Below are 13,651 nucleotides of genomic sequence, written 5' to 3' on the forward strand. Positions count from 1 at the left end.
ATTTTAGGCAATGCCATACTGACAATACACAGCAAATCAAACCCAAGAAAATGTAAACATGATACTGCTCAATGCTAGACAGTCTAAATAACTCCACTCCCTAAAAGCTCTCCTCACCCTGGAGAATGTTGATGACTGTGCAGTCTCTGAGACATGGTTTGAAGCCACACAGAACACCCTGGCACTGCAAGGTTATAATGCCTTCCATACATTTACACGGGCTACCACACAACCAGGGACTAAATATGGAGCAATCTCAATATACATCAAAAATAAATACACCTCAAGTCTGGTAAAACAGGACAATGCACTTGAGCTTCACCATGTTCAAATCACCATAAGCAAAATCGCATACCATTTCCTTGCAATCTACAGGTCTCCCTCTATGACCCAAGAAACCCATAACATGGATTTAAGCTTACTGGAAACAATCATGATCCAACCCAATACCATATTCATGGGTGACTTAAATTACTCCACTATTAACTGGGAATCATATGCAACACCAAATGTGCAAGCATAGATATTCCTGGAAACTTCTCAGACCAGACTGCCAATAAACCATCCAGGGAAAAAATATACTACAGCTGGTCCTCATTAATACAGGAGAATGCTGCTCACTCCCTAGTGTAGTCTTCTCTGCTGAGGTCAGGCCATAAAACAGTCTCCTAAGTAAAAACTAAACCCGGAACCCCAGCTTACACTGGAATGTTCAGAAACGACTTTAAGGCTAGCTCTCTACTATTAAGTGATACCCATGCAAAATTTCAAGCCCCGATAAATCCCGAGAACACCACTGCCTATGCAAAACATTTCACAGAAACCCTGTATAAACATGTTAACTGCTGAGAAGATACAGATGTACCCACCAGGACTAAGTACAGAACTAACTCAAAAAACAAGCCACCCTGGTAGAATCATAACATCGATAGGCTGTATAACAGAAGGAAGAAAATCATGGCAAACATTAGGACATGTAGCACCTAGCATTATAAAAGTGCTCTCAACAAACTAAACAAGCAACTCGGAAGACAAATAAAAATCCACCGAAGCCAATTTCAGATAACTTTTACCCATACCTCTCAAATGTCCAGATTTTTGCAGAATGTCCAGACTTATGCCTCATGTTTTTGGTATGTTTGTCATAAAATGTGTGGCTTTCTGGCAAATCACTGAGGACTGAAGTCACTAAACAATCACATACATTTGAGTTTCAGACTTCATATTCTTCAAAAAATGCATGCTAGCACACAGGCAATTGAGTAAATGTCAGGAAAATCCTACTAGGACATCTGAACTTTATTTGGGGTTAATCAGAGTCTCTTTAATTGATGGCAGGTGTGTACCCAAGAAAACTGAATGCTGTAATTCAAGCAAAAGGTGCTTCAACAAAGTATTAATTTAAGGGTGTGCACACTTATGCAACCAGTTTATTGTACGTTTTTTATTTATTTTATATTTTTCCCCTAACAGATTTGTTCTTCAATTGAATTGTACAGGTTATAGGTCACATTAAATGTGGGAAAAGTTTTGAAATGATTTATTGTGGTCTCATTTTTTTATATCACAAAAACCTGGCATTTTAACAGAGGTGTGGACACTTTTTATATCCACTGTATATATACATATTTACATATCTCTATGTATACATCTCTCTCTCTCTATATATATATATATATATATATATATATATACATATATATATATATATATATATATATATATATATATATAGATATATATATATATATATATATATATATTCAGAATCTCGAATTCCAGAAAACTTGAACTCCATATGGACGAGACCATATGATCGAGATTTCAGAAACTTGAAATTCTGAAGTGAAATAAAAAAAAAATACTCAAAAACATCATTTATGCAGGGGGGCAAGCCCCCCAGCACCCCCCTACTTAAATATACCAACTCCAAGATCGTGTTACAGTGGGGAAAAAGGAAATCTCCCATTCCACGCTGTATGCAGAAGTGCAGAAAGGGAGACTTCCTGTTTCCTCGCTATACTGTGATCATGGAAATGGTATATTTTAGTAGGGAGGGGGCAGGGGGGCTTGCCCCCTGCAGAAACGTTATATTTAGCTAAATTAAAATGTTTTTTTAAACTTTAGAATTTCAAGTTTTTGAAAACTCAATCATATGCGCTCATCCATGTGAAGTTCGAGTTTTCAAATGTTTGACATTTTAAAGTGTTATATTATAGGCAAGGTTCAAACGACAAATTCACCACAGTAACAGGTACAAGCAAGCAAAATCTGAGGGTAATGCTACTTAATGCTAGAAGTTTAAACCTCAAAATGCACTCACTCGAGGCACTCCTTAAAATGGAGAAAATCGACATCTGGGCAGTGACAGAGACCTGGTTCAAGGCTCCAGAGAGCACCCCTGCATTACCAGGCTATAATTCATACCACACCTTTCGGCCACCTAACCTGGACCGAAACACTAAAGGTGGAGGCGTGTCCACATTCATTAAGGATATCCACACCTCTAGGCTAGTTGCTCAGCATAATGCATCCGAGCTTATCTAAGTGCAACTAACTCTGGGCAAGACCGCAATCCAAATTGTAGCTTGCTACAGATCCCCCACCATGCCCCAGGATTCCCACTCCTCATTTCTTGATACAATCGAAAATATTATGGTAAAACCTAACACCCTAACAATGGGCGATTTCAACTACCCCACCATTAACTGGAAAAACTACTCACGTACCAACTCTTGTGCTCAACGTTTTATGGAATTCATAAATTCCAATGCCGTGGATCAACTTATCCACACACCCACCAGGGGCAGCAATATCCTAGACCTGGTCATTATCAACATGGGCAACTGGTGTTCCACACCAGAGGTCAATTCCTCGTTGGTCAGATCCGACCACAAGCTAATCACCCTAGACTTCTACATCCCACACCCACCCCCCATTAGGGAAAACACAGTAAAAAACTTCTCCAAAGCCAACTTCATGATTCTTAAGACAGAAGTGGCAAACTTCACAACACCCATGCTGACGGATAATAGAGGTACGACTGCTGAATCCTATACAAATGCACTTTATAAGCACTTACACGACTGCATGGATCATGCAATCCCTAACAGAACAAAGATGCTATCCTCCAAAAAAAGGAAGCCAATCTGGTGGTCCCCTGCCATAAACAAACTCTACAGCAGAAGAAAGAAGCTGTTGCAAAAAAAGAGTAAAATCCTATGACTGGAGGAACTCCGTGGTCAGCCTCAATAAGAAGCTGAGATCCCTCATAAAATCTTCCAAAGCTAGTTATGAAAACAAAATCGCCAATGATTCTAAAGACAACCACAAAGCATTCTATAGCTATGTCAAGAATCTCAATGGCAACACTCAAATCTGCTCTGAGTTACAGTACAATGGCACTAAATATACAGAACCAACTGATATTGCCAACATCCTGGCAGATAAAATCAGTGCTAACTTTACCTCTCTCTCACCCCCTAAAGGGCCCATCTCTATACATGACGAATGCAAAGTTCCTGTAATCACGGCTGCACAGGTAAAAAACACACTATCCAAAGTCAAGACCACAGCATCCATGGGACTGGACAACATCCCAGGCTGCGTTCTACATGAACTACAAAATGAACTGGCACCCCACCTAAGTACCATGTTCAATCATAGCCTCACCTCAGGCTTTGTGTCCACTGAATGGCGCACAGCAACTGTTATCCCACTCCACAAAGGGGGAGCCACCACGGACCTTGGGAACTACCACCCCATTAGCCTGACGAGCCTGGTCTGCAAGGCTATGGAACGTATCATCATGGAACTTATAAACAATGACATTGGTAATCTCCAAACTCTGGACCCTACGCAGTTTGGGTTTGTAAAAGGCAGTGTAACAAATATGAAGCATGCACGGAAGCAACTGCACAGCTCAATAGGTAATCCAAAGAACAAAAAAGATGGAGCCAGCAGAACATGACCTAAAAAATAAACTTTATTGGTAATAGACCATAATCCAAAAAACAGCAAAGAATGGTACAGACCGGTTTCGGCTGGTTAACTATAAACAGCCTTCCTCAGTGTGAAACTAGTAAATTCAAAGATGTCATTAAATACACTGCAGACAAAAATGATTGGATGAAACTACAGCTTGTCATTTAATCCTGGTGGGAATAAACCACCTAACTTAATGATCCATTTTTTCTCTTTAGAGTTCAATAGAGAATGCCAACCTGTTTTATTTACTTTTTTACCATGAATAATATCAATAATTGTAAACAAAAAAGTGGCTGTAGGATGTGTTTGCTGATGTTTATAAAGAGCATTATGTATTCTGCCTTTTTTAATATTGCTAATGTGCTCTGAAATTCTAAGTCTTAATGGTCTAGAAGTTTGACCTATATAGAATGCCCCACATGTGCATGTGGCTAAATAGACTACCCAATCAGAGCTACAATTAGCAAAAAACTTGATATTATATACATTAGGGGAGTTTCTACTGGAAAATTCTTTTGTTTTTGAAATTTTATTACAGTTTGTGCAATGTCCGCAGGGATAGCAGCCTACTGGTATACTGCCAGTAAGAGTAGTTTGAATTGGTTCTAAAAGACCTGTATCATGTGTATATTTGCAATGGCTAAAGTGACTGCCCAGATTTCTGCCTTTCCTAAAAGAAAAAAAGCATTGTTCAGGAACAATGGAGGACAAATCATTATCATATAATAATAAGTTCCAATGTCTGTTGATACTTTGAATTAGATTATCCAAATTCCTACCATAAGTAGTAGCAAACCTAATTGGTTGAGAGGTAGGTTGGTGATCCATTTTATAAGATAGTAAATCATCCCTGTTCATGTGATTGACTTTATTTATGGCATCAAAAACATGCCCCATTTTGTATCCCCTAGTCCTAAAATGTCTAGTTAGATCCCTACTTTGTGCCTGAAATGAAGTCTCATCAGAACAGATGCGTTTCATCCTGATGAACTGGGATTTTGGAATGTTTTTAGAAATATGGGGGGGATGAAAGCTGGAGGCATGTAGTATAGTATTATATTCCGGATTTTTCCTATAAACAAAAGTCCCAAGTGTATGGTCTGGTAATCTATTGATAGATACATCTAAAAAGGTTATCTGATTGTAATCATAATGTAAAGTAAACTCAAGGCCCCATTTGTTGTTATTTAGGTATGCTAAAAAGTCAAATAACCCTGCAAGTTCACCCTTCCATACAGCCCAGCAGTCATCAAGGTAACGTCTCCAGATGTCAAGATGTTCCAAGTAAATGTTATTTTTACAATTGTATACAAGATCTTTCTCAACATAAGCCATAAAGAGGTCCGCATAGATGGGTGCAAAAGAAGAACCCATAGCTGTACCCTTGGTCTGCCAGTAACAAGTGTCCTGATAAAAAAGACATTATTGGTCAAAATATATGAGGCCATATCCAACAAGAATTCATTGTATTCAGAAGAGTATAATCCAGAAGTGCCAAGCCAATAAGACAAAGCTTCTAAGCCACCAGAGTGAGGAATATTGGTGTATAGTGCACTTACATCAAAAGTACACATACGCCAATCAGGCTCAAGTTGTGTATCAGAAATGATTTGTAAGAAGTTGGTCGTGTCTCGTAATCTTGATCGAATGGAAAGAAGTAGTGGCTTAAGTTTGTTGGTCAAAAAAGAGATAAAGGCTCTGTGATATATCCCCTACCTGATACAATTGGTCTACCTGGTGGGTGTTTGGGGTCCTTATGTACCTTTGGCAAAAAGTAAATGTATTGATTCAAAGAATCACGAACCAAAAGTTGATGCATAGTATCATCATCAATAATGGAAGCATCTTTTGCATGGGACAATAATTCTTCGATTTCAATTTGAAATCTAGATGTAGGATTAATGGACATTTTGGCATAATATTTTTCATCAGATAATTGTCTCATAGCTTCCTGGTTATAATACTGCCAATCTAGGACCACAACAGCACCACCTTTATCCGCTGAAATAGTCACAATATCATGGTTATTTTGTAGATCAATGATGGCCTTTTGTTCAGAAATGGAAATATTGTTGGGTTTGATACTGACCTGGCATAATGCAAATCTTTGAGAATATTGTTCTGGAACTGTAGGACAACAGGGAGCACTGGTGGAGTAAATTGTGATTTGTGATAAATACATTTATCTGAAAACCCAAAATCATTGTTAGTGCATCCAAAAAACATTTTTAAATTAAGCAGTCTACAAAAAGAAACCACATCCCGTGCAAATGAGTCTTCAGAAACAAAAAAAACGGGAACAAATGTTAACCCTTTATTTAAGATAGTGACTTCAGTTGGTGATAAGACATAGCTTGATAGGTTTAGAACATTATTATTCAATGAACTTTCTAGTTCTTCATTGCTAGTTGTCATAAACCTTGAATACCGCTTGTTGCCTTTGTGTTTCCTCCCCCCTCTTTTATATTTATTCCTAAAGGGGCCCCTGGGGAAACCCTTTTGGGTGAAGGTGACCCAGATGCGGTCTGCAGTTCATTCTCCGGGCCAGAGAAAGGCTCATCAGTGGAGGAGCCGGTATCAGAAGCATAATTCTTCAAGCTAGATTTTGGTCTTTTTCTCTTTGAGGGACGACTTTGTTGAATATTGAATTTCACATGTTTGGTAGAACTAAAGGGATTACTCCCCTGATAATCAGCCAAATCTCTATTGAATTTTTAGATTTTCTTAGATTTTAATTGAGTCTCCAGATTATTTAAGTCAGAAACTACCTTGTTGAGTTGTTTGGCAAAAAAAGGTTCATTCTCAAAAGGTTTGACTTCATTAGCCAGACCCAAAACAATATTAACTTCTTTATCAATAACACACTCATAAAATTTGTTTAGAGCTTTCACAAAAGACATGCTGGCTTGGTGTTGGATATCAGCCCATTCATGTGATAGATCATCATCAATTTCTGCCACTAGGGGCTGAATCCTGACTCTTAACCCACGTGGGGTAATGTCTTTAGCCATATATGCTTTGAAAAGTTTTGCATGCCAAACAGTAGATCTTAATGACCTAAGATGTTTGTGTAGTTTGTCAAATGCCAAGTTACAAATAGTTTCAGACCCAATAGGTACATCCGTATCGGTATCATTGGTATTGGATCCTAAACCAAAAACTCTTAGGTCTTCCCTATCAGAGGAAAGACCCAAAACGAGGCTGAGAAGATCCATAATACTTTAATACAAAATACAAAAAACTTTATGCGAATAGACAATAATAGCTCAGAGGCTACGTCATGTAAGAAGACAATAATGGACCCAAAATTGGACCACGTCTCACAGATAGAACAAGGACCCAAATAACTGAAAATGAAGGATGTAACAATCAATCAAGCACAATATTGGTAGAAAAAAAAAAAAAAAAACTCAAAATAACTGGAGACCCAAATATTAATATCCACAATGTGGTATAACAAAACAAAAAGATAATAAAAATAAAAAAGAGAAATTGGCCAGATTGTCAGGGAGAGCAAACAAGGCTAAAGTCCCTCAAAATGAGAGAAAGACCAAATCCACTTACTGTTGAGATACTGGACAAACCAACCACTGAATGATATAGTAGCCCCAATGTGATAAAAATAAAACACATGTAAAATAATACAAATGTATATTTTATCATATAGACAATAAAAAAGTACCTAAATAAAAGTACCTGGGTGGTAGAAATCAAAGAGCAATGTCAATCAGCAATAATCACAAGTATCAGACACAGCCAACTATAAATGGGAAGTAGAAAACACTGCATATAACAGAAATAAAGTCCAGTGAATATTATATAGACCTAGACCAAAAGGTGGAACCAATGTACTAGTACATAATTATCGAGTAAGCACCCAATGCAAGGGATAAAGTATTTGGACAATGTTTGAATATGTATAAATGTTAAGAAAAAATAAACCTTGCCAGCACAGTTATAAAGTTGTAATAATATCAGCAAGTTATAAGGCAGACTATACATATAAATCATATGATTTGTGATAGGTCTAAAAATAAGTCAAGTACACATGACTAATATTCATTCAAGAATGTGAAGACCCAATCGAGCGCCTGTAAAGACCTGCAAATATTGTAATATGTTTGCTTGGTAGAGCTAGATAACAAAAAACACTAATTAACCATATACTGACAATGGCAGTGTAGAAGTAACCAATTCAACAATTATGCAGATTCAAAATGTCAATCAAATGGATCGACGCCAAAAAACGACTCGTTTGCCAATATGCTTGATGTAAACAGCAATTGTAGACATAAAGGAAATTCGGAAAGTCAGTAGTTTAGGCACATAGGTGAAAATGTCTCAAAAGTCACAGCCCGATGTTTATGATAATTCAATAGACTCCATAAATCCCAGAATGATATTAATCCAAAAGAAGAAACTGTAGCAGTCGTTATTGTGTATACAGTTCCATCCAAAACAAAGATGTGACAACCAAAATAGAAATTGCGTATAACCCAACCGTATAAATGTTCATATTAATAAATAAAAGAAAATGCAATGTACTTATCATGAATAAGTTCCAAAGGGTTTAAAGGCAGTTACCACGCTGAAGTAATCCAAAAATTGGAAATATCCAACCCTGCGAATAAACAGCAAACCGCACCAAGGCCACGCCAACGCCCAACTGAAGCTCGGGTGTAACAATCAAAGCGGTACTTCCTGAAAGTAGATGGCGTCAGCGGGAAGCCAGTTGTCCAAAATGAATATGAAATAAGAACTGGTTGCCTTCAGGACGTACAAAACAACCAAGTTGCAGGATAGTAGATCCAAAATAAGTAAATCCATGATCAATATCCAATGTTAAATAAATGTATACAAATTACTCCAAAAAAAGGAAAAAAAGCGAAGTTAATGAGAATACCCAAACACATCCATGGTAGATGGTAATAGAAAAAATAATAATATATACGAAATGTAGAGAAAAAATGGATATCCCACAGCAGTAGATAATCCAAATAAGTAATATAAAAAAGTAAGAGCTTAAAAAACAAAGCCCTTATAGGGTCAGGCTTCCAGCATGCAAAAGAAAAGTCACTGTAACAAATATGAAGCATGCACGGAAGCAACTGCACAGCTCAATAGGTAATCCAAAGAACAAAAAAGATGGAGCCAGCAGAACATGACCCAAAAAATAAACTTTATTGGTAATAGACCATAATCCAAAAAACAGCAAAGAATGGTACAGACCGGTTTCGGCTGGTTAACTATACACAGCCTTCCTCAGTGTGAAACTAGTAAATTCAAAGCTGTCATTAAATACACTGCAGACAAAAATGATTGGATGAAACTACAGCTTGTCATTTAATCCTGGTGGGAATAAACCACCTAACTTAATGATCCATTTTTTATCTTTAGAGTTCAAAAGACAATGCCAACCTGTTTTATTTACTTTTTTACCATGAATAATATCAATAATTGTAAACAAAAAGTGGCTGTAGGATGTGTTTGCTGATGTTTATAAAGAGCATTATGTATTCTGCCTTTTTTAATATTGCTAATGTGCTCTGACATTCTAAGTCTTAATGGTCTAGAAGTTTGACCTATATAGAATGCCCCACATGTGCATGTGGCTAAACAGACTACCCAATCAGAGCTACAAAAAGGCAGATCATGTCTCCTAAACCTGATAGACTTCTTTGAAGCGGTCACCAAAGCCGTAGATGAGGGTAAGGTGGTTCACACAGCCTATCTAGATCTCACCAAGGCTTTCGACACCATCCCCCACTCTGGAATTATAGATAAACTCACTAAACTAGGTATAAATCCCAATGTCACAAGATGGGTTGCAAACTGGCTCACTGACAGAACCCACACTGTGAAAGTAGCAGACTCCAAATCCAACTTCAGACCAGTTTCAAGTGCAGTACCACAGGGTTCAGTCCTAGGTCCTCTCCTGTTGGGTATCTACTTCTCTGAAGTACAGGCTAACACAGAAGGTCTTTGGCTAACAAAGTTCGCAGATGACTGCAAACTAGGAGCCATAATCAAAACTCCTAATGATGTGAACATCCTACAGAAGGGCCTCACTGACACAGATGCCTGGTGTCAAAGCCATGGCCTCAAGCTCAATGCCAAAAAGTACACTGTCATCCCTTTTGGTAAAAACTCTGTACCCATGAACAACCACATAGGCGGTAGTCTACTTAACACCGAAAGTGTGATAAAAGTCCTTGGGACACAGGTGGACAGTAGTCTCTCCATTGATAATCACATCGCTACAGTAGTCAGGAAATCCTTCTATGTGGCACATCTCATCACAAAAGGTTTCTCATCCAGGAAAAAAGAGGTCATTGTTCCCCTCTACTCATCACTCATTAGACCCATTATAGAATACAACGCCCCTTTTGGTATGTACCTCAAAAGACATCTAAAACAACTGGAAAGGCTGCAGAAATACCTCACAAAGAGGATTACTGGCCTCAAACCGATGCCCTATGCAGACCGTCTCAAAAAACTTCAGCTTTACTCTGTCACATATTGCCTACTCAGAGGCGATCTCTGCCTAACATACAAAGCTTTGTCAAACCCAGAGCTGCTGGACATGCTCCACTTAAAGAAATCCCAATCCCTCCGAGCTACACACTCTAGGGACCTAAACCTTGTCATCACAATAAACAGAACATGCTGGAGGGATAGAGTCCTGTCCCAGAGACTTCCCATACTCTGGAGCAAACTACCTATCTGTATCAAACAAAGCTCCTCATTAGCACTCTTCAAGAAAAATGTTGATGATTGGATGGGAGATAGGAAATTCACCCCGTGGATCACTTCTGTGGCTCTTCTTGACAGGGGCACAGGAAAATAATTTTCCTGTGTTGCAAAAGCCAGGGTACCGTTTGGCTAGGCTTATATAGGCCCTAGGGCCAATAGCCTAGTACCTACCTATGAACCTATATATATATATATATATATATATATATATATATATATATATATATATATATATATATATATATATAAATATTTGGGATTACCTAAAATGATCTAAAACCGCATATGATTGACAGTAAACAATACATCATTAAGAAAATATCTAAATTGAAAACCATTTAAGCACGCAATACTGACAAAATCTAACCACATTCAAAACCAATGTTTTTGCAGGGGATGCAAGCCCTCCCTGCAACTTGCACACCCATGCTAATTAGATATACCAACACTGAGATCACACAATGGGAAAGGACAGAAACCTTTCCCTAGTACAACTCCAATTTTGTCAATATTTTGTGTTAAGATGTTTTTCAGTTTATATATTTTGCTGTTGATATTTTTCATTACTGATCTTGTGCTGTTTTAGCTCATTTTAGGTAATTCTGTATATATATCTATACCTATATATATATATATATATATATATATATATATATATATACATATAGATATATATATATATATATATATATGGGTGTACCTAAAATTATCTAAACAACATATGATCGACAGTAAAAGATTGAAAGAAAAATATCTAAACTATAAATACTGACAAAACTAAAGTTATATTATAGGAGAGTTTATGCTCTTTCCCCACTGTTGTGTGACCTCAGAATTGGCATGTATAATTAGCAGGGGGTGTGAGAGGTGCACGGGTCTTGTCCCCTTTCAAAAACATTAAAAAATGTGACATAATCTACCCATAAAGAAAACCACACTGAAAATTCTGACAAAATCAAAGCTCATTTTGTCAATTTTTGTAGGGGTTCAAATGCCCCTGAAACCCCCCACACCCCCTGCTAATTATATATACCAACTCCAGGGTTGCACAACAGTGGATAAAGCATACCTCCTCTTGTATAACTTCAATTTTGTCAGTATTTTGTGTTTAGATATTTTGCAGTTGAGAGCTTTTTACACTTAGGTGTTTTTCTCTCGATCTTATATTATTTAGATAATTTTAGGTACTCACATATGTATGTATGTGTGTGTGTGTGTGTGTGTGTGTGTGTGTGTGTGTGTGTGTGTGTGTAGATATAGATATATAAATATATGGAGGCACAGAGTTCCTTGAGTAACAGATCATTGAATATGCTACTGAAGAACTGAAAAGCCATTGACTGCATCCCTTCTACATCGAGAAGAGACTGCTAAATGACCCTGCTGGCTCTAAGGACCCATTGTATTGCTCACTTCCCAGTTGTTTGATTAGAAGTTTCACTGAGTACTTTTTTCCCAAGTTACAGCAGAATGGAACTGTAATTCAAAGAAATGACACAGACCACACACACACACACACACACACACACTGACATATACCAACACATACTTTGATGTACACATACATTACATAAACTGTATTTATTTTACCAAGTGAGTGGACCAATTCATAGAACCCTTTCAGTTTTAATTAAAACTAGAAAACTATAAAGGAAGCAAAGCATGAGTAAACAAGCTGAAATGCAAGTCATATATCTATATAAAGTAGCAAGAAATGATACAAAGATGAGTAATAATTTCATACGTTTTTGTGGCATTTCATACCTACAATTGTTCTGCTATCAAGACTACTACTGCATACAAAGAAATGAAATTTGTGGGAACAATACTTGCAGAGTAACATTCAGGAGAAGGAGGAGTGAGGTTTAAGGGAAGACAGGAATTCAACAGTTATGTAATGTTGTAGTGTAAGATTGCTAAAAATAAAGAAAACATATATGTAATGTATAACAAATGAGTATGACAAAAGTTAATATTGGTTGTTTTCTTTTAACGTATGCCTATGTGTTAACTGATAATTTAAAAAGGTGTTTAATGTTGAAAAAAAGGACTAGCTGGCAGCCTTTCTGCAGATCAGGCATAGTTAGGTAATTAAAGGAAAACAGTGTAAGTAAATTAGTTGGAGAGGTAAGTGGCGTTAGCCTTAGAAGTGGGGAATGTTTTTAGGTAAACATGCAGAAAAAGGTTGCATCAGGAGATGGGCAAAAGTCATCAGAAAGAGTACTCCAGAACTTGAAATAGACATACACAAATATCTGCTTACAGATGAAAGCTAGAATAATATGCATGAAGATGAAATATATATATATATATATATATAAATGTATACTTGCAAATAAAAATTCTTACCTGCTGCCAGCCAGCCCCTGAAACACATAAATAACAGGCAGAAAGAATGTTATATTAAAGAATATTTTGATGGGACACTACATATGTTGACTGATTTCTTATGAACACACTAGCCGACATTAAAAAGATGAATTCCACAACTCTGCCTTCTATTAGGGCACAGAAATGCCTACAGATGAAAGATACATTACAAGTCTAATTAAGTGTTTAGAGACTGGGGAAAACTGGGTCCAGAACAAACCAAACCATGTTCCCATCTTCTCTAAGAAACAATAAGGAATATTTAAAATTCGTCTGTATAACCAGAGGATCAGATGCAGGGCTATCATTTTAATATACCATCGGCAAGGTACTTTCAAATAGCATCACCACACCCCAACATCACAGTAAACTAGACATTTATGCCACTATTGAAAAAATGTGTAACTTCTGGATTTGGCACGCATAAAAAAGAAATACATACACACCAGAGGATGGTTTTGCCAGCCATCTAGCTTCATAACGAGATTTTTTAGTCATAGACATTACCTCTTCAGTCATTACCCCTTAGGTTAGCATGAAG

The 13,651-nt window shown here is 37.2% G+C and overlaps 1 protein-coding gene across 1 annotated transcript in view; it reads right to left on the reverse strand.

Annotated features, from left to right (window-relative positions):
- Positions 1 to 13,651, reverse strand: part of LOC122809496 — a 396,891-nt gene that overhangs the window by 135,133 nt on the left and 248,107 nt on the right. The window contains exon 14 of the mRNA XM_044081048.1: positions 13,090 to 13,106. Within this exon, the coding sequence (XP_043936983.1) occupies positions 13,090 to 13,106 (17 nt within the window). The remainder of the gene's footprint in view (positions 1 to 13,089; positions 13,107 to 13,651) is intronic.

This window comes from Protopterus annectens, chromosome 8.part0 (assembly GCF_019279795.1).
Source record: "Protopterus annectens isolate FY-2018-M chromosome 8.part0, PAN1.0, whole genome shotgun sequence".
NCBI lineage: Eukaryota > Metazoa > Chordata > Ceratodontiformes > Protopteridae > Protopterus > Protopterus annectens.